Source organism: Colletotrichum tamarilloi (assembly GCF_030869305.1).
Source record: "Colletotrichum tamarilloi strain Tom-12 chromosome Unknown Scaffold_1.1, whole genome shotgun sequence".
Taxonomy (NCBI): Eukaryota; Fungi; Ascomycota; class Sordariomycetes; order Glomerellales; family Glomerellaceae; genus Colletotrichum; species Colletotrichum tamarilloi.
Genome location: NW_026849384.1, coordinates 874,128 through 895,285, shown reverse-complemented (window position 1 = coordinate 895,285; position 21,158 = coordinate 874,128). Strand labels below are relative to the sequence as shown.

The 21,158-nt window shown below is 53.9% G+C and overlaps 4 protein-coding genes across 4 annotated transcripts, besides 1 other annotated feature; 2 read left to right on the top strand and 2 right to left on the bottom strand.

The window, feature by feature from the left end:
• Window positions 1-892: 892 nt before the first annotated feature.
• Window positions 893-2,794, bottom strand: CTAM01_00297 (uncharacterized protein; the record flags this gene model as incomplete). Its single annotated transcript, XM_060516350.1, has 2 exons — window positions 893-2,037; window positions 2,263-2,794. The coding sequence occupies 2 exons, from the start codon at window positions 2,792-2,794 to the stop codon at window positions 893-895; spliced, it is 1,677 nt and encodes a 558-aa protein (XP_060388976.1).
• A 1,215-nt stretch (window positions 2,795-4,009) lies between these two features.
• CTAM01_00296 (uncharacterized protein) lies at window positions 4,010-4,405 on the top strand (the record flags this gene model as incomplete). The annotated part of the gene is made up of 1 exon (XM_060516349.1): window positions 4,010-4,405. One exon carries the CDS (start codon window positions 4,010-4,012, stop codon window positions 4,403-4,405), a length of 396 nt encoding a protein of 131 aa, XP_060388975.1.
• Window positions 4,406-11,531: 7,126 nt separating this feature from the next.
• CTAM01_00295 (uncharacterized protein) lies at window positions 11,532-11,729 on the top strand (the record flags this gene model as incomplete). The annotated part of the gene is made up of 1 exon (XM_060516348.1): window positions 11,532-11,729. The coding sequence occupies one exon, from the start codon at window positions 11,532-11,534 to the stop codon at window positions 11,727-11,729; it is 198 nt and encodes a 65-aa protein (XP_060388974.1).
• A 732-nt stretch (window positions 11,730-12,461) lies between these two features.
• Window positions 12,462-12,545: a sequence feature (Short protein (CTAM01_00294, KAK1512899.1) was converted to a misc_feature.).
• Window positions 12,546-18,699: 6,154 nt separating this feature from the next.
• On the bottom strand, window positions 18,700-18,801 carry CTAM01_00293 (uncharacterized protein; the record flags this gene model as incomplete). Its single annotated transcript, XM_060516347.1, has 1 exon — window positions 18,700-18,801. One exon carries the CDS (start codon window positions 18,799-18,801, stop codon window positions 18,700-18,702), a length of 102 nt encoding a protein of 33 aa, XP_060388973.1.
• Window positions 18,802-21,158: the final 2,357 nt, after the last annotated feature.

Genomic DNA, 21,158 nt, shown 5'->3' with positions numbered 1-21,158 from the left:
GCACCCCCTTCTCCTCTGCTTCCGCCTCCGCTTCCTCTCTCTCACACTGAATTGGATCCGCGACCAACAAGATAAGAGCTCAAACGAGAAGAATCCCAACTCGATGGTGAAAAAAGTAAACACATGAAGGCGACGAACCCGCAGACGGTGAACCTTCCCGAGAGAGAGGTATCCGAGCGTCGGGTCGCCGCGCACAAGAAGAAATGTTCCCATGTTCCAAATGCGATGCTGGCTGCCGGCCTCCGAACATGCTGGAGAGATTACAACGAGCGTAGAGAAAAGTACGCTTTGGCCGCTGCCAAAAAAATTGGATGGATGTTGAGTCTTGGGTTGTGTCTCTGTGTCTTCCCTCTTCCTCTGTCTCCGAAAAAAAATCCAAACGAATAAACAATCATGCTGCTGCTGTGAGTCTGTTTGAAACAAAGTCCGCCGTTACACGCCGTTGTCCTGGTTCCGGATTGCTCTTGCCTTTGCCCTTGCGTTCTTGAACTTTTGGTGATCATCAATGCTGCCCTTGAAACAACGCATCCCTTCGACGCTGACCATGTTCCGAGACCTGTGGGGGAGTCGGCGAGTCTGGCGTCGCAAATACTGATACAGTGGAAGATAATGCGTTGGTGAGAAAATGCCCAAACCCGCTTGCACTTTTCGCATGTGGCCCTTCCCAAGGCGGATCATCTTCTGGTGGTTCATGATGGTCCTCCTGTGGAATGGCACCCTGTGTGACCCTAGTGACCTATCCGCGTAAAACATAGCGGGGCTGGCCTGAGAAGGAAAAAATATCAAAAAAGAAGTTGTCGTCATCAAAGTCGTGTCGGGCATGATCGAGAGCGACGGTTAGTCGCTGTCGATGCTGAAATTGAATGCGAAAAAAACAAGTCGCTCGGACTGTTTAGTCAGAGCGCTTGCGCTTCTTCTTGCTGTTCTCATCTTCCGAGGAGAGCTCGCTGGCGCTTCCGGGAATCTCAGAGGCAACCTGGAAGAGGACCTTGCCAAGAGTGTGATAGTCTTCTGGGTGGCCCATCATGCTGTGGTCATAGGAGTGAACGGCTGAGTCGTCGAGCTCCATGACAATGGCGCCGCTGCCGTGGGTTCTAGCGTGCTGAGACAGGTTGTCACTGCGGGAGAACTTCTTGCCGCACTCGTGGCACTCAAAAGGCTTCTCCCCGGTGTGGAGGGAGCGGTAGTGACGCTTCAGGTGCTCCTGGCGGCGGAAGCGGCGGTTGCAGAGCTCGCAGACAAAGGTCTTGGAGGGGTCCTCGGTGAGGGACTGCTTGCGGCCGCGGCGGTTGACGGGAGCCGGGAGAGGCGCCGAGTTGGACTCAGAGTCGGAAGAGCTGTTGGCCTCGGAAGCGGGAGCCTGGCTGTTGGAACGCTGCTCGCTGCTAGCAGCCTGGGAAGCTCCAGAAGCTGTGTTCATGCTGGGCGCCGACTCGCTCGCGTCCTTCTTGACTACCTTGCGACGCTTGACCTGGTGGCAGTCGTTGTCGGAGCAGGAAGAGGAGGGGCTGGGAAGGCAGGCCGGCGCAGAGAAATCCGCCTCGTCAAAGTTGAACTCCTCGCCGATGAAGCTGGCGTGGCCGAGAGAGACGACGCTGGAGCCGGTGCAGGCACGGGGACGACGGACCTCAGCAGAGTGAGCGTCGCCGAGGTTGACAAGACCGTTGACGAAGTCGTCCTCAGACTCCAAATCACTCAGGTCCTCAAAGGCGGGAAGGCCGTGAGGGAAAGCAGGGTTGAAGTCAAAGGTCGGTTGAGAAGGGGCTGAGGTAGGGGTCTTGGCAGAAACTTCACTCCTGAGCTCATCACCGAGGGTGAAAGCGGGGAACTCGGGCGCCAGAGTCGGGTTGGAGGTGTTGGGTGCAGCAGCGACAGTGAGATTGCGAGGATCGCAAAAGTCAAGATCCTGTTCAGACGCGACAGACCTGGCGTACGGTGAGGGAGAGGGAGAAAGTGAAGGGCAAGATGCGGTGGACAGGAGGTCGCTAGTGTTGGTGTTAAGCGAGGGGACCTGAGCTGCTTGGTTTTGGAGGTAGACTGCCAAATTGAGTTAGCCTCCGAAAAACGTCCCTCAGTAAATCCCACGAAGTGCCCCGCCAAACTTGCTTTCCGGCAACCACCACCACCCAGGCCGTTGGGAATGGGGTCAAAAAATCCGCCGAGGCCCATGCAGCGCAAAAGTGTATGGAATTGCAGGTCGAGAGCATAAAATTCGGTGCACAACGAAGAGGGAAAATTAAACGCAGTATGATTGCAACTTACCAGGTGTCATCGGGGGTGACCCGCAGCTGCTCCAGTCGACAGCGTGGTTCTCAGGCACTTCCAGCGTCTCCTTGAAGCCCTCCAGGCCGTCAATACCCTCCAAACCGGAGAACATGGGGTTCATCGGTGTCTGGAGAAGATCGTAGCTGGCATTGGGGCTGCTGATGGCACTGCCGCAGGTCGACAGCGGCGGTGTTGACGGGAAGTAGAGGCTATCGTCGCAAATCTCCGTCTCGAGCATGATGGCGGGCTTGTGGCTCATGGGTTGAGGAGATGCCATCGGCGTCATGTTCGCGGGTCCGTTGCTGTACAGCGTAGGGCCCATGGGCTGCGAGCAGGACGAGTTAGGGCGCGAGTAGATGGGCGTTGAAGGCAGAGTTGGGACCATGGGGTACATGGGCATGTGCTGGGACATGGTGGGCTGCTGCGAGAAGTGACCACGGTGCCTTGAGGTGTCGAGCTTCTGTTCGGGGCGGTAGTAGAGGAAGGGAGCTTGTCCCATTGCCTGAGCCGTCATCATGGTGGCGTCCATTGTGATGCGTCTGCTTGATGATCAGTTCCTAACTTCTTCCATCCGTTGTTCTCTTATTGCTCATGCGGGACGCACCAGACAAGGTTGTCGTGTTGAGCTGTGGATGTTAGTCGGCGGGGTGTTTGAGTCCGTCTTTACTGATTAATCGTAGGATGCGTGGTGTAGCGTAGTCGATGTTGTATCCTTAATCCAAGTTCTTTCGAACTGGGTGATGGGCAGTTGGCCTAATGACGGTGGGTTTCGGTTTCTTCTGTGTGAAGGATAGGACGACGGGTCGTTGGTAGGCAATGACCGTCAGGGTGTTGATGACTCGATGAGTGAAAGTGTGGGTTGTCTTAGTTGTACATGGAACTCGTCTGGAGCGTTTCTCTGTCTGTCTTCTGTTCTCGGAAGATGTCGTTGGAAGATCGAAAAGGTATGATAGAGTTGAGCTGGCTTGGTGTATTATGTGCTCGAAGACGGTTGATGGATACTGAGTTGTAGTTGTGTTTAAAGGAAGGACGGGATGGTTCGAGCAGGTCGAAGTGTTTCCCAAATGTCGAGTCTCAAAAGAAGGAAGAACCGAGAGGTCATAAGAAGAAAAGATCACAGCGCACTGTAGCCGAACGGAGTGTCGATCATGAAATAGCGAGAGTGAAATGAACGTGGGTGGTGAAGGGGGATAAGTAGAAAGAGACCAAGATCAACCGACTGGCGCAAGATAAAAGTCGTCGATAGGCCGATGGTACAGGACACTGAGTACCAAGCCAAGTGGCAGACCCGACCAGACCATCCCAGGCCCTAGCGCGCCTTCGAGTCGACAGACCCTCGTCCTCGAACCCCCGTCCCCTCGTCTCCTCTCTCTCTCACTCGTCTTCCCTCTCCACGCAGGCATGTCTCACCCACACAAGTCGACCGGGGCCAGGGGTAAATGAGTACGTATCTTGTGGATCCGAGTACGTAGACGACCCGGCTAGGGTGTGTGGAGATACGTACCGGAATCCCTCCTCTGTCGGTACGTAGCTCTCGGTCGCTGGGATGGGCTTCCGTTCCTAGCGCGTAGACTCGGAAGGGGGGGAGGGGGGAGAGGTTAGAAGTGTGAGTGGACCGCCACAGTCGTTGGATAGTGGGTGGATTTGGGAATATGTGTGGATGGATGAGCGACGGCGGCGACGGACCAGGAACAGGAACACCAGGCGAACGAGACGGTGTCATGGGTGGGTCCTGTCTGTCTGTATGCCCTCTGCATGTCTGGCTCTGGGGCCAAGCGGACATCAGGTGGGTGGTGCAGTTGTGCTGGTGGGCTTCTGGGTGCCACGGTGCTTTGGCCCTACCGCACCGGATGATGAGTTGTGTCGTTTTGTGGGTGGCATGCTGTGTGTGGGTGGGCTGGGACGAGAGGATGGCGCAGCCAGCAGGTCAATTCTAATTCTGGATGAGCAAAATGCAGGTACGGTACAAGATGGATGTTCGTATGGACACACCGTTCAGACAAGCCACGAGCTCCCCTTCTCCGTTCTGTGTTCTGTGTTCTTCACTCCGTCTCCTGCCCAGAAAGCGACGAAACGGACGAGACGAGACGAGACGAGACGGGCCATCAAGCATCACCCGGATGTACCGACCGCACTCTGAAGGGAACTTGACAGCTTCCCTGTTCTTGTTTGTGTTCGGGTAGTCTTTTGCTCTATTTTGCTGCCGGCCTGTTTGAAGTACCCGACGACGAGGACCCTCTGGCTGGCTGGCTGGCTGGCTGGCTGCGTATCCGTACTGTAGGTAGTTTGCTGGGTGCCAACAGACGCCCACATACGACATCTTGCAGGAACACGCCGGCCTCGATGCCGTCAAGGCTCTTGTAAACCCAGTCTTTCAGATGAAAAATAGCCATGCGTTCTGCAGGCAATATCAACCCCAACTCGTTCAGCCCAAGGCCGGAATTGTGGCTGACGTCTTCCTCGAGCAATTCTCACTTGCAAGCCGGAGTAGAGAGAAAAAGCCCCAACCAGCCGTCACGTTGCTCTCAGACGGCTACAGCAACCAAACCAACGCTGGCAGATGGCGTTGACGGCGGCCCTGAACGGGCGTCGGGGGAGCATCTGGACCTGAGCACAGAGCAAGCACTATACATGACTATTGTATGCCGCCGTCCTTGAGAGTGCCATCAGCCGTTTGTTCGTGATTAAATGCCCGGTCCATAGTCCGTTATGCCTTGAATACGGAAAGGCAAGAACCTGGTTGCAGTACGGAGTACCGAGCAGGCCGAAGTACAGCCAACCAAGCCACAGCGGCTTCTCAGTCATTGAACGTAGACAGGCACCATGCAACACCACCAGGAAAGAGAACGCTTAAGGTAGTTTTAATCGGCCTGCCACCAACAGAGTATGCAAGATGAGACAGGTTCGAGGTACCTCGTTCGCCAGTGGGCACTGGGCAAAGAGTATCCGTACGTCGAGGTAACCCAGCGGAGCTGCATAAACCCGAGGACCATGTACTCATTCATAGGACGGCAATTCGAGGCACAAATGGATAGCGCCTGTCGATAGACACATCGCCGTCCACACAACTAGCACAAATGGCTTCCTCGATTGGTACTGGCCATCTCAGCCCAGTCTGGCGCGCGTCCGACCACACTCTTAGGCACCATCATTCGCTGGATGAACTCTCTGTCCACAGTCACACATGCAGACACACTCATGCTACACGCCAGTCGTATCGCTCATTGTGCTAGCACACTCGCAGCGAAGCATGGTCGACGCGCGCATGCAAGGTACCAGTCCAGTGAACACTCGACGGCGATGCGCCGCTTACTGTTGATCACTCGAGAAGTTGCGTCTGGTAGCTGTAGTCACAACAGCGGCAATGGTGATGGTGAGGGAAACCAGCGTGAGCGGCAACCAGGGGAAAATACCAGCTTGTTTCTTTTGCGGGCAAAACGCCAACTGCCGTTCGTCTCCTTGATCACGGTGGCTCTGCCAATGCCCCAGCAAGTTTCGCGGTTCGTGGGAGCATTCGTAATCCATTTTCATGCTTCAGAGCGGCTGAGCAGAGCTGTGCTTGTCTAAAATCCCCAGACAGGCGACTATGACTGCTCCGAGATGCTCGAAACGCGGAGCATCGCGGCAATTGCTGGGCTGCCCGAGCAGCATTGACATAGACAGCTAGGATAGCCAGCGGATCGCCGTCTATCATTCATGCCAGAGCCGCAGAAACGAACAGAGCCTGTCAATTGTCATTGAACTGAGGAGACAGTGGGCTTGAGCGGTAGTATTGCAACCGCAGCTCTGGGAAAGCCGTGTGTGGCTCATCCATCCGATGTCGTCAGGCACATAATTGCTGCGTTATTGGAGTATATTCGTGGTCCCGGCTTTCTAAGAATAAAAGCCCACAGCTATCAAAATGTTAATTCGTCCGAGTATTGGATTGATTGTGAAAATGGCCCTGGCGGAGGCCGCACACCCACTAATCCCCGTTGTGCGCCGCGTCTCCTCTTTCGGAGGCCACCGTCTTCTTCTGAAGTTCTGTACGGATAAGCCCTTGGATTCCTCGAGTGGGAACCAAAGCCAACGGCATGCGAGGGGGGCCAACAACGAGTGCCCCCCCTCCCGGTTCGTAGCACAACTCGATTTCTTGGAAGCGGCGAACATGTGAGTGTGCTCGAATAATGTCGATGCATACGGGCGTCGTATTCAGCTGGCCAGCGCGCCAGTGAGCCCTCTCGGGGCCAGCTATGCAAGCCTCTCATCTGGTGGGTACCGTAGTTGTGCAGGAACACGAAACGCACAAAGGATGTGTGATGGAGACATGGCCGGGCCATTCAGAACGCTGAGCAGGCGCATCTTTGGCGACCCCCTTGCAAAAATTCTAGAGCAACGAGTCTAACGATGAGCTCTGCCGTGAGGTGCCATCCACCACTAGACGTCCGTTGAGTGCCGCTTGGCATATCAGTGGTCGATTTGGGCGTCCGTCACACGTTTGCTATCACCAGTCAATGACCCCGCGTCGCGCTTTGAGGATTTGGTAGTGGCTTTGCGGCATCGCGTTGGCTAGCGATGACGCAGCCGCCACTAGCAAGAGTTTCTCGCGCGCCTGGACTCTCACGGATCCATATCACTCGTGAGTCTTAGTCTGGCGGATATGTTGACGGGCGTTGTTTCTGGTTTCGACTTGTTCTCCATTCTTTCACGCGTCTGTCTGCTGAGTCGAGCCGGCGCGGGGGGCGTTGGATTGCTGACTGCGTCACCCGACCACGACCCCGCCAAAGCCGAGTTGAGTTGTCTCGACAGATCTAACATACCAATTCTGGACTGGCCGTCCCGGTTGGTCCAGCAGCTTGGTGACGGCCAAGCATCAACCCTGACACCCCTGGCATTGTTGACGGATTGGCGGGAGCCTCTTCAGACTGTACTACTCTAGGTTGCCTCGATATGCTTGAATGCTGAAGAGTGGACAGTTAAGACAGGCCGTTCGAGGTTGCGATGGCTGGGACTAAGCAAGCCTCTCAAGTGGCCCGCGGCCCGCGGCTGATGATCATGACGGGACAGGGCAGGGAGCCGATATTGATGGTGAAGCAACCAACGAAGCCAGTTGATTCATGATGCTGTCGAGTTTTGCACGGACGGTGGGCGACAAAGTGACATCCGATCTTTCAGGTCCGAGTTGGCAATCCGACCCTGGGAGGATGGAAAGTATGATTGAGAAGAGCGACAAGATTGTCGCCACCACGTCGCGGCGAGGAGGTCCATGCAGCAGGCAGTCTAGTTGAGGCAGTGCTCGGCGTGCATGCCGTCAAGTAAGGTGTGTGTAAGGCATGGACTATTGAGGCACCACGGAACCACGGGCACGTAAGTACGCAGCACCCATGGATCCGGAGCTGAGATGGGTTCGGTAGGGCAATGTTTAAATCCATGAAAGTAATGGCTGCGGGCTAAGGCACAGGGCGGGCGGGTTGGTCTGTTCAGATGAAGTGGAAAAAACGGTGATGCTCTCTCTTTCCACCTATCTTTCGACAGAGGTAAGGCGGGTGAGGTACTACACCTGAGGTACCGAGTTGTCAATTCGAGGCAGGTACGAGTGCTCAGACTCAGGCAATACGCCACGTGACTACTTGATCTAATGGGATGGGATGGGATGGGAAGGAAAGGAAGGAGGACTCGATGTCACCGTCCGTTCAAACACCAACCTGAATGTCACAGGCAACCTAACCTGGAAGGCCTCACACCCCGCATGGTTGGAAAAGGAAGCACCAGACCAAGGATGTACCTGCAGATGCAGGAAGAGGAGCAGGAGCAGGATTACTTCGTACCTTAGGTGCAGATGCAGATGCAGATGCAGTTGCCAGCTGCGGCCAACCTGGAGAAGGCACAGTTGAGATGGAGCCAACTTGCATGCCATGGAACCCGAAGACTCTCGAAAGCCAAGTGCCAAATTCCTTCCTGCCCACTTCCCTTCTATCTCTTCCCAAGTTTCCATCGAGTTTTCTTTGGCAAGGCGGCAGGGGGAGCAAGGAAAGTTGCTGCCGTTGGGAATTGGGAAACGGGAGTCCCGGTGCCCCGTTGGTCAGTCCCGTCTGCACTGGATCCATGATGCGGGAAAAAGCAAATATTCGGCTGTGAGAAGGCGCTCCCGAGTCCCCATTCTCCCACCTACCTCATGCAGCAGCTACCTACTTCCAAGACCTAAGGTAAGTGACAACTGTGTCATAACTCACACAATCGATTCTCATTCTGAAAGCTGCGTCAACACCAGTCAGGAATTTCCCTTCGTTTTCATGGGCCGAGACTCCCGTACCCACAGTCGATGCGGGTGATGATACCATCAGCCAGGCAAGTCCTTACCTCAGCGGTCATCTTGCAACTTGGTGCCTGCGATAGGCCCTCGACAAGAAACGCAACAACGTCTAGATTCTGATGGCCAACCACCCAACCTCACTGCTCAGTAACAACTTACTTTACCCAGTCCCACTATACGCCGTCCTTCGTCCACCAATGCCACCATCCACCATGACATCGAACGAACTCGTCTCGCATTAGACGCATGGAGCCCGCCTTACGTACGCACTCGTTTCTGAATAAGGCATTCTACTATGTTTCTTAATTGCGTACCTTGCCTGCTTGAATGCCCACACAGCTTTGTGGTACGTGTGCGGCGTGCCCCAACTCTGACCACCTCCACCACCACCGAAATGTTGACCAGAAATTTTTTTTCCACAGAAAAGAAAAATGATTGCTGTACCTTACAGGAAACGCAGATGCAAGGAACACCGCGATATGCAGCCTGTCTGCGCACGCGAAGCACGACCAGCGCCTTTACCCCTCATTCGCCCTCGTCCTCCCCTTGCACCACCCCGCTTCACCCTCACCACACCCTCACGATACTCGGGTACGGATAGATGGTCGGACGGTATACACCCTGGCACCCTAAACCGATGACCAAGAATTCCCCCGCGACCTGTCACTGCTGTTCGGACTCATGTTGCACCAATTCTTGCCTTATCGATAGATATCATCCTTGACGTCCACCTCACTTGCAAGCCAGGGAGAGACAACGCCACGATACTTCGTATGAACGTTACCTTGGTGCCGGTACGCCAGGTTCAGCCTGTCAGATCTTACGTATCGGCAGTATACACTAAATCACCTTGAACTTGATGCTCGCAGGGACAGCGCTTTGAGAGGGACTCGGGCTTGGCCAGGCTCGTGGAAGTCTGCGGCGCACTAGTTCCAGCCTCCAAGCACTCCTGTCAGGATTCGATCCCTGAACGCTGCGATACTACGGATATGCCACACTCTATCCTACACCTCTGGGGACAAGGTGCATGTGTCAACTCCACGGCCGTCTCGTCTCGTCCAGATCACAGATCCATCCGCCCGGGCCTCGCAATCTGGGATGTCAGAGGCAACCGACGGGAACGCAGTTTGCATCGGTACAATTCAGCCTATGCGAAAGCTAGGTTGTGCAGTGATGGTATGCTGGTTGGTTTTCGACTTTGCGGACCAACAGCAACTAGCACCAACCGCAAACTCATCTAGCTTCCCGATCCACCAGAGTGTATCGAATGTCGATTTGCCGTTAGCCATTGGTCTAAAGCCTCCAACAGCAAGCAAACAGATTCTGCTCTCTGTGCTGCTTCCAACAACAGCCTCTTCAATCAAGCCTTCTGGCTCTTGAGAAATGACCAGTCACTCGGGGAGCTGCGCCGCTTCAAGTCCTAGCTATAATGTGGCACAGAGCAGAGCGTCGTTTGCAACGGTCCAACCAACTCAAACTGTTTACTTTCACATGTCTCCATCCAACCGTCTGTCTCAAAGGTATCCGCATCTCTTTGTTCGCCGCCAATCCCGCACGTTTTAACGGCTCGACTTATCCTCTCCGTTGCTTTCTACCTTTTCGCATTGGGCGGCCGGGTTGGAAGCAGATTGATTTCGCTGACGCCAGAGCTGTCCCAAGATGAAATGTGGCAGCTCTGTCGACTCCTCCGCTAGCCATGTTGGACATGGACAATATCCCATTGGCCATAGGAAGGGCGACGGCGATGACTTCAGTCGGCAGCTCAAGTCGCGTAACGAGAGTCTGGTTTCCACAATGCTGTCGGCTAGACCCGCAAAGGCGGGTTCCATCTCCAGACAACCGACTCAGCCGTGAACACGAAAGACTTTGCAGGAAGAGAGACCTTTCCATCGTCATCGCCATTACCTTTTCAGCTTCAGGCAACTACAAGTCTCGACTATGGTACGGCCTTCTTCCCACTAGTCTTCTAGCTGAGACGTTAGCTCTCTGCATAAAATTGCACCAGAGCACCTCCGGCACCAATGGTGCATTAGTTCTGTGGTTCTGTTGTTTGCTCCATGATCCATCCAGCTGCCACAGAGCGATGGATGGACGATGCACGCACAATGGGTCAAACAGCTGCGCCGCAGCACAAAGCGGGCACAAACCGGCTCGATCCCGCGGCTTGCACCATTGACAACCGACTCGACTCGTTTCTGGCCTTATCATCTTGTCATTATCGCTCTGTGTGGTCCAGGTCTCTACCCATGCAGCCATGCATAGAGTCCAGGTCTCTCTCGCAGCGGAGACAGCATACATTATCAGCATATCTTCCGGTGCACATCGGTGTCGAAGCGGGCTATGCTAGACACTATGTTGCATAACTTGTATGCACCACCGGCGCTGTGTCCCTATTTGGGCATCTTATCATGATCGGTCTCGCACACGCAGATCATCTGCAATAGGTATTTGACCGTCGCACGCGTGGTTCTCACAGCTGGGAAAGTTCCGGTGAGCTTGTGCCAGGGTTCCATGTCCGGTCAAAACCCTGGCGATTATCCAATCACCAATTTGCCTCCGTTCATGCGACCACGCAACCACGTCAGGGCTTCCATACAAATGGTGTTTATCAGCCCCGGTCTTGCTGCGCGCACCCATGATTCGCCGGACGGTACTTCGGAAGAAACGGTACCACGTAGTGTACTCCGTCCTCACAGCTCAGCGTATCCGTACCTTGCATATTGCAAGCTTCGAGATGCTACAGGCCACTCAGTGCCCCGAAGGTGCCAAGGTATGAAGTACATTTCTCTTTCCATACATATGCAGGAACAGACGAACCGTTGCACCCTTGCATGCAGGTACAGTATGCTGGGCATCGCGGCATCCCACAACTTTCCAAGCTTCCTCTCCCCCTCACCAAAGCAACTAATCCCATTACTCAGGCTCTCCAGGTTGGATCTTGTCAAATCCCTCTACAATGATTTCAAAATAGCGAATGGGTATGCTCTTGGCATCAGCGACTCAGCAGCCCGAAAATGCCAGTATTTTTATCGTCGAGAATGCGAACAACGTCAAGACGCTCTCGAGTAGTTTCCGACGGTCATCCCACCCACTGCCCAATTCCTTGGGGTTTGCTGGCTTGCTGAGAAGAAGGTCTCGAAGACCAGCATCGAAGGCCCGAAATCCCTCGTAATAACTTCGAGAACAAGGTGTTCTCGGTCGAACCATGGGTGGTAGTGGGGTCTGGCTGCAGCATCCCAGACTACGGGGAACCGGCAGCATAACGCTTGGGACCGTTCTAAAGCCCTACGAAGAAAAGTGGCTTTTCGAATTGTGGGTTTAGCAGTCGAATAGGAGCCCGGCTTCTGCGACCGACATGGGATGGCATGGAGAACGATTGCCTGCTAATAACCTTTCTGGACTCGAGTCCTACTGAAGTTGATGGCACCAGGGCTCAACCATATGCCTGCCGACCTTTTCTGGATTAGGCCAGCAAAGTAGCCTAGGCTTGTCAAATGGCCGGGGCTCATGGATGGTAGACCAGGTGCTATCTCAGCGGAGGCCACGGGGAGGAGCCAAGTGCCTGGCTCAGAATCCTTTCGCCACCGTCAGGGTGGTTGGGCCGTTCCTGGCTGCTGGATCAGACATGAGCAAACACTGACACGATCCAATACACCGGAACACATTAAGCCCAAAACAGCCCGGGTCTTCCAACAACCCGACCTAACGTGTGGATTCACCATGTAGGAATATACTTCCGACTGCAAAATTTTCCTCCATTGACCCCGTTTTACGAAGATGTCCCAACACGGTGGTCGTGTTGGTCAACGCCTGGTCTCTTGCGTTGTGTGATGTGAGCCAGACATGTTCACACTTTAGATGTCCACTGAACAACAATCCACACTAGAATATCAGCTAACGGTCCATGGTAGATCAGCAGCCGACCATTGTCATCCGCTGGAACTCTCCGACCGCCGCTTCCCTAAAGCTCCCCACCGAGAGCCATTAAAAGCCACGGATGGCGCAATTTCGATGTCCAAGGACGGAAGTTCAGCAGATCTATTCGCTGGTTGATCGAGGAGACCCCGGCGATCCGTCGTTTGATGCTCATGAAGTTCCCAATTGTACCCGCGGGCCCTTCTTTTCTCTCTAGGAAGTTCCCTTCTCCAACACTCCAATTCACCTCCAACGACTTGGGTGCCTGGCTGGTGGACATGGTACTTTGGGCGGCCCGGGTAGGAAGCCGTGGGGTCCCGGCCCAGCCAGTGGCACCGAGACCCCCAACGGCGACCAGGCCCAAAAACGGGCCTTGTTCCGGTCTAGTTGCCCCGGATTTCTGGCAAATCTAGCAAAGGCCTGCTTCAAATTTAAGCCAAGCGGCGGGCCACACCATCTGTCCATCTGTCTCTTGCTCGGCCACAAGGGTCCTCGCCGCAACCGGGCATGAGTCTGGAAGATCGCCAAAGGGACCTCCAACGGGCCCGAGATGCTTTGGAGCCTGGGGCCGCCGTTTAGCCTGACTGTCCTGACCCGACTACCCCAAGAAGTCGATGAGCATATTCACCGCTATCGCTATCGCCAACCAGTATTGTCTAGAGATAACTGCTGAGGCTAGCAGTCCGGTCACGGACTGGGCAGGGGCTTCACTTGGCGTGGAAGATCCTCCGGGATCAAGTGAATCCCTAGCGTCACTGTCAGGCAAGGCACTTCTTATCAGTCTGCCAGCTAACGGCAATAAGCAACCATTGACAATCAGGAACGTTCTCGGCCAAGTCAAGCCCGTGGGGTGCCTCACTATTGTTCGTGTGGTCTAACAACTACACTGAACTCACTTAATATTTGCCATTTCGACAGGGAAGGTCGAGTGGATGAATTATTCATTGGGCTGAATCAAGAACAAACTGACTTGGCTAGAGCAGCCGGAGCACTGGATAGCCGACAAGTTTTCCCTTATTACGGACACTCTCTTCTCTTCTGCCGTGGCACGCGTGGATACGTGGCGTTACAGACCGGACTCATTGTCCTCTCCCGGCTGAACGAAGCCCACATACGGAGTACTTTGCAGTAGTTCTGAGAAATCGGTTAATAATGGGAGCTGTCATCCTGAGGCTTCCCGACGGGGCACTCCAACTCGTCTCGTCAGGGGTACCCCGTCGCACCGGTCAATACAAGGGGTTCCTCCGGAGTGACCAATGGGCATTCCCGCGGTCGTTAGCCCATAGGCCTCCAGGCTCCAAGACCTTCGAGAAGGTTTCAGGGCCCACATACTCCGACGCCTGAGTCCCCATCACGAAGCATCCCGCATAGCCTTGGGTATGAGGGACTTGCCTGTTTAGGGCACCATGGTTATCATGACGCAGCGCCTTGTGCCATTGGAAACAATGGAAACGGAAGACAGATGGAAGGGGTACCAGCATGAAGCAGAGGCCCCAGGTCACGATGGAGCCGTTTCTCATGTTGCATCCTTCCATTGTTCTAGAAGGCATAGCTTCGTCACCACGTATCAGACTGCCCGAGGTGATGACAACCGGCCATATCATCCGGCCGATCTATATTGGTCACCGACAGAATACGGTAGTCTAGCCGTGGTTTCTCGACGCCAGCCAGTCGTTGGAACTTGTGAGGCGTTTCGAACATTCATCACCAAGAGCCACGAGGTATCTCAGTATACATAAACGTCTGTCACTAATCGGCCCATCCCCATTGATGACTATGTCGATCGAACCGTCTTCAAAACAGCATTTCGACCTCGGCAGAGGATTCTCCAGAAGCCACCCGCCTTTGCCCGGTCAAATAGTACACGACATTGTTAATTGATTGCAGCTCGGTGCGGTGGAGTCCCTGGTGTCACGTTGCTCGAATGAATAGTATTTTGGTGCCCACGAAATTGACAAGCCCGGAGCTCGCCATCGGCACGACCCATTCACGATTTCCAAGATAGCAACGTGGAAGACGACCAGGCCAGGGTCCTAACAGGCCTCCCGCTTGTCCCGCCGATGGTTCGTCAGTGGTTCACAGCCAAGCGCGATAGGCTCCAATATCTGCACCAGAAAGGCGTCCACCTTCCGTGGGGTCCACGAACGGGAGATAAACTCATTTCCTTGTCTCTAACTACCGACGTTACTCAACCTTCTAGAAGTGATTAGCGTGGGGAATGGGAGATTGAGCGTCCCGGAACCCAACCTCAGCTTTTGTCATCGGTGCGGTCTCTCAGTGTCCGCACGAAGTACTGTACCGCACACTGCACAGCCATCTCAAAGCTGGAAACGGACAGGAAGCCGATGCATCTATCAACACAACGAAAACGTGGAAGTGGCCTCGGCCAACGGCAGGCACATTGGGATACCTAACTAAACTAGTGACAGCTCCACGGTCAGTAGACCGAGAGCATCATACCGCCAGGTAAAGAAAAACCATGGCACGAGTCGATGCGCGGGTGTGAGACGGCGGCCGGCAACGTATGCTGAATGCTTTGTCCACCTGAATGAGAGAGCGAGATGCGGGTGGTGGCTTGACGGGAGCTAGCTCGCAATACAACGACTTTCACGTGGCGAGAGACAGCTGCAGTTTGTAGCCTCAGGTGAGCGGTCAATGTCATATGCTGCACCAGAAACTTGGAAATCTTCAATGTCGGGAGCCAGTAAGAAGCCGAGGCGCTTCCAAGATATCAATGTTTGCCGGATGGGTGATCGGGGGCAAACAGCCGTTTCCGACACAGCATGCGCGAATATTGTCAAAAGTCAGGGTTTTCACCAGACTTTGGCATATTGGAATTCGAATACGATGAGAGCTGAGGCATGCCAGCTTATGGACCACAGAAAACAAGCTACAACCCCACCACCAAAACGACTAGAGGCAACAGACACGAGAAAAACTTGGCATCCCGTCTACCTCGGACTCGGAAACTTATTGGTTTTCTCGAGTCTCAAGTCTTGCGAGCCTGCAGTGCCCAACTTTCGAGGTCTTTGGCAGCCCTGAAACACGCTGTCTAGATGGTAGCCTGGGGAGAGGCAAAGTTGGAGGGAAACTTCACCTGCATCATGCCGAGTGATGAATGGCGAAGGAGTGCGTGGGTTTCAACTTCTCGGACCTGCATTACATCGATGTGTGGTGACTGATGGGCAGCCTTACTGCGTGGACAAAGACGTCCGCATGGTCGCAAATGCAGGTGGTTGAATACCTATCTGTGCAAAGTAAGGCGAGCATGCATATGGCAACACTCACTCAGCCTATGCTGCAACTTGCACCCGAGAAAACGAACGGCGTGTTCCTGAAGCAGAGATGCGGTGGAGGGGTGGGTGGGTTCCAGCCTTCGTCCGCCACCAAGAAACCCATTGCTTTCCAGCAAACCGGCTGTCTCTCCGGGCCTCCGGGTACACCGGTGTCTTCTTTCCGGGGATTAGGGCGGGCTTGGGCGGAGTGGTGGGTTGCATTTTGCAGCTTGATGCAGGCAAAGGGCTCGCTCAGGCACACGGCGCACAAGGCCGCTTTCAATTTCTTGTCCCGATTTTACTACATCAAAAGTTGGCTACAAGTGGTCAATGAGACATCGCGCGAAGACCTACGTCGACGCAACCCAACGCTTGACGCAGCAGTCTCTCTAGTCAAGTCTCTCTCTCTCCACACGATGTGTGTCGTCGCCACAAGTTCGTGATGATCAGGGCGCCGGGAGACATGATGTCGCGAAGCAGGGCTAGGTACTCTTGACAAAGTATCGAGACCTGTGCGGCACTAGAACTCTCCATCACTGGGTCTAATACCCTCGGGGGTCGCGGCTGCGTGAAAATCATCCACCAGTCTCGCTCGAGACCCGGCCATGATGAAGCGTTCACTCACTCACTCATGACATATTCCCCGAAATTCTATCTTGAGATACGCCTCTGGCCCTCCAATGGACCCTGAACCTGACCACGTTGATGGCTTTCTGTGCCCGACTTAAGATCAGGGTAATTGGGCTGCTAGCGGCTTGCCTGTGATGGCATCTTTCTGGGTCAAAATTACGATCTTCGGTCTCTAGTTGAAGATCCGAATGGGGCTCTGTCCAACTCGGGCGGGGGCGCCATCTTCATGCGGAAGAGGACCTTGCGTTGCAACACTACCAGAAAGCCCCCGGCTCGCGGAATACTGTGTAGAGGATTGAAGAGGGGCACTGGGACACAGAGAGAAACGAAAGACACCACCAGTGACGACCTATGCTTGAACTGGTTCTCACCGCTGAATATCGAAATTCGGGGTCGTCACGTCTGCCGAATAATTCTGTCGATCTTCACCCGTTTGTGCCTGGGGAAAGTCTTCCCTTTTACCGAAGACTCAGGAAAGGTGTGTCCTTCGATGTGTCCGAGGTGGCTCGGAGGGGACGTGGATCGCAGCAAGACGTACGAGAGTCACCTTTGACACTTGGAAAGCAAACGCTATCCATCCGTACGGTTACGTAGCATGGGAACTACTGCGAGGCTATGAGCATCCACTATTGCTGTCGGCAGTGGCCTAGATGCAGCAGGCATTGCTTCTTGTCGGTCCTCTGCCGCCCAAGGAAAAAATGATGCTCCCATACCTAGTCAGACAGCGGCTGCGCTTCCTGCGTCCCCCGCCCACTCGAGCAATCAACGAACCCCGCACATTCCGGTTTGGCCCTCTGTAGCTTTCAGGCGGACGGCAGAAAGTTTGTCTACGTGGTAAGAGAATTTTTTCGTTATCAATCAATCAATTGTCGTTGCTTTTCTCGCTAAGAAATGTCTCGCAGATGCTTTGACCTTCTCTCTATCAGGAACTGTACGGCGCGGCAGGCAAAAATGAGCTGGGCAGGCGGAGCGCTGGGGGGGATCCGCGCGGTCCACGCCGGGCGACGCTGCGGCTGCGCTGCTTGACTCGATGAAGCGTCCGTGTCACATGCCGAAAGCTCTTGGGACGACACTGACAAGCCAGGGGATCCTCGAGGGGGGTTGGTGGTGATGGATGGATCATGGAGGGGAGGACCTGCGGATCGAGAGAGAGGTACCACTGTGTCTGTTCGCCGGTCTAAGAGGTATTGGATTTTTTGACGTTTGGCTCGGTGGCTCGGTTGGCTCGTCAAGTTCCTGTTGGCTTATGGCTCGAGCCCTGATGCTGACGCCTACGCTATATTGCCCGGCGGCGATTTGGTACGGGCGAGAGAAGGAGACGAGTCCAGCCAAGATCTAGGGAATTTGGGATGCCGTGGACCGCTCGCTCCGCGGTCCCGCGTCGTCGAGGGGATGCGTGAGGTGCGTTTCCCCGGAGAGGCGGCGCTGTGTCAAGTGACTGGCCGGCGATGCGTCCTGGATGGTGTCGAGGGCCCGTCCTGATTCAGTCTGGGTTGGGTTGGCTCTAGTCCGTCTGACCACCGGAACGGCGGCGAGAAGCGGGTTCGCGGGGAGAGACTCCCGGGGGCGTGTGTGTTTGCTCAGGTCGCTTCTTCGTCTTCTTCTTCTTCCTAAGCAACCTCGTGGCAGCAACGGGTTCCTGGTTGTGGTCTATCAATCTAGGCCAGAGTGGCGCCCTTTTTTTCCCTCGCTCTCTATCGGCGGTGGCGTTTGAATGGGCTGACTCGTAGCTCCGAGACCCTTACGACCCCAACGATGGAACACACACAGAGAGAAAGAGAGACCTCTTCTGTATGCTGTCGCCCTATCTCTGCAAAACTCACCGGACTAACGTTCGGGGACCATGAACTAGGTTTTTAGGCCGCCTCACCTTTTTTTCGTGTCTCACACAAGAGGCTCGGGGCGGGCCATTTCCAGCACACCACCACGAATTCCGTTTTTTTCTTTCTCTCTGATAGGTAAGCGGGGACTTTAGATCCCCCTTGGGCTGAAAGACGCCGGCGCGCCGGAGGACAAAGAAGCCGTTGAGAGGGGGGCGCGGCCGACGGGGGACTACGGCGACAGAACATCATGTTGGGCTTTTCCGGCTCACTAGGTAGGTACTCGTCTCCCAAAAAAGGGCGCCGCGTGGTTTCAGGCGGCTTGTGGGGTTATCTCTTGTCTTTTTCTTTGAGGGTGTCGTGATTATGTGGGTGGGTGTATGTAAGCCCGTTCCTGGACGAGTTGGGCTAAGATGTATGTGTGTGTCGTTTGGTGATCGTCGAGGGGACCGGCGTGAGAGGACTATCCCGAGATGGCGTAGCAGGACCGGTGGAAGGCTGGTTACGTTACCGTGTTTTCTTGATCGGACGCGTTCTGCGCGACGAGGACGCGGCGAGATTTTCGCGATTGTGGGCGATGTCGTCGTCGTCGTCGTCGGGTCATCGGTCTTGTTGGAGATAGCTGTGGCGTTAGGCTGGCGTGTGTATCGCCACGGTGTTGGGCACAGACTCGATGAAGCCGTATCTCGTTTCTGAGGTTAATCGGATGTTTTGGGCTCTCACTCGGCTCGTATATTCAATGTGAGTTCAGGTGGGCTGAGGGAATGGTCTACATGCAGAGGTCAGGGGCTGTTGGTATCTCGAGATGTTGGGTTTGCTCCTTCCTGGTGGCTGTGTGGCCGTGTGGCCTCGGAGACAATCGGGGCGTTGCTCTTTGGGGAAAGGGGGCTTTCGTTGATTGTAGGTCATCCATAAGTGTATTACTTGATCGGGAACATGTAGATCCTAGTGGTAGTGATGGCTCTGATGGCTATTGTCTCTGCGAACCGTCACCGTGCTCTTGCTCTATGGGCTTTGAGGTGTTAGCGACATGCCAGACAGATGTAAAGGGTTCTATGCGTAGGATTCCTTGTGTCTTGCGATGTGTCTGAATGTAAGCGTGCCATAACCATCCCTTCCAGTAAGAGGATTGGGAGAAGCAGAAAAGGGTGGCTCTCCTCTGATCATGTACGGTCGATGTGCCTACGTACGCCAGAGGCTTCATTTTTTTTTACTATTGATATTAACCTCTGGGCTTAGGCACTGAGGGAAGAACACCGGTTGACTACCTTGTGTTGGTGGGATATTGCCGGCTTTTCCCCTTCCTCTAGATGTGCGGGTGGGAGTTTTTAGCCTATACCTCTCTTTACCTACTTGAGAAATGTTTTACTGAATCGTGGTTCGCTGCTGGGTGTCGTTTTCATGCTCGCCTCGTTATTCCTCTGTTGTGAAAGGTGACTTGATACACTCTATTGACGATATGATGAGTTTAATGGGTGAAGTAAGAATCATTTCCAGTGTAGAGGGCTCTACAGGGAGACAGCAACTTAGAATGTTTACACTTCGTATGGTTGTTGTACCGGGACGAGTTGTGTGAGGAAATGATGACATGTTGGTCCGAGCCATCATGTCCTTTTCAGTATTCATGTGCTTCCCTATGAGATTGAGCGTAGCCATACCTTGCCATTGAAAGGACTTGAGTTTTACAAGCTTCCCTAGGCCGCCAAGAGATCCCTCGTCCTCCTGTGACCTTATCCAACCGTAAATGACCCCTAGATGCCATCTCCCGTAGTGTCTTGCCAGATAAAGTGATCTTGCTGCGGGTCTTTGTGTTCCTTTTCGACACAATTGGGTCCATCAAGAAGAGTGTCAGGTACTTGAGGCAGCTATGTCTGGGTGATCCCCGTCTCAATTGGGATTTGAGGCTGTAGGGGTCTGAGTCCTGCGTAAGTAGTCGGATATGTATCGATATAATGTCAAAAGAGTCTGCCATTACAGTAGAAACATTCACAGCAAAAATAATCAGATAGTCCTCCATAATCAACAAGCATTTCATCTAAGAAACGTCTTTACTCTGGTGAGAACGAAGCGATGCTTCGAGAGATCTCCAGGGGTACATGTTATTCGTCCTGGACACCACCCTCCGTAACGTTGGCTCTTGGAGTTCTAATGAGCCTTTACACGTATTCGAGCTTATAGCACCTTCGTACAGGCAACTGGCCGCGTTTTCAAGTCGTAGCGTCTGTTTTGATACCGAATGTTACGTCACGTAATCATTACTCGTATGGTGTATGGCTGGAAAAATCATGGAGATATCGTCGTTGATAGAGGCGATCTCGACCTCTGATCGTTTGCAATACTGATCTCGACTCTGGCTACAAGCAACTCCGTCTAGCAATCCAGTCACATAAGACCTGTTTGTGCTATGCGTTTGAGCTATCTTGTATGCTATTGTAGATGGCTTCTTACTTACCGCGGCTTACCCCGTGACTGTCTCTGGAAATGAATGAGCATCACCGTAGTCGCATTACGAAGTCTCTTCATCTGAGATCAATCATCTTACAGATAAAATGCTTGATGAAGTCATCAGTCATGTGTATCCACCGGTATGCAACACTGTCTCAATACCGCGTGACGAATGTACTTCCTGCCTGCGGTCAGCTGTATAAAGAAACGAGACAGAGAAGAAGGAGACCTTTGTAATTTACGATGTGCCATCCAAGACGTGGACATCAACAGATTGTCAAGGCCACAGCATATGTGAGATGGCATGAAATTGCGCTGTGTCTAGAGTAACCGTCTTAGAATAAGAAGAGCTACTACGAAATAAAAGGTCTTGAGCGTACAAGGGACGAAATTCCTGATCTCGATAGACTCGGGCAATCCAAAGAAAAGCAAAACAGACACATGGGGGGACCCTTCCTTGTGACAGGGATCCAGCTTGATGACTCTGTGGTCTCCAGTCTAGAAGGATCGAGTTTC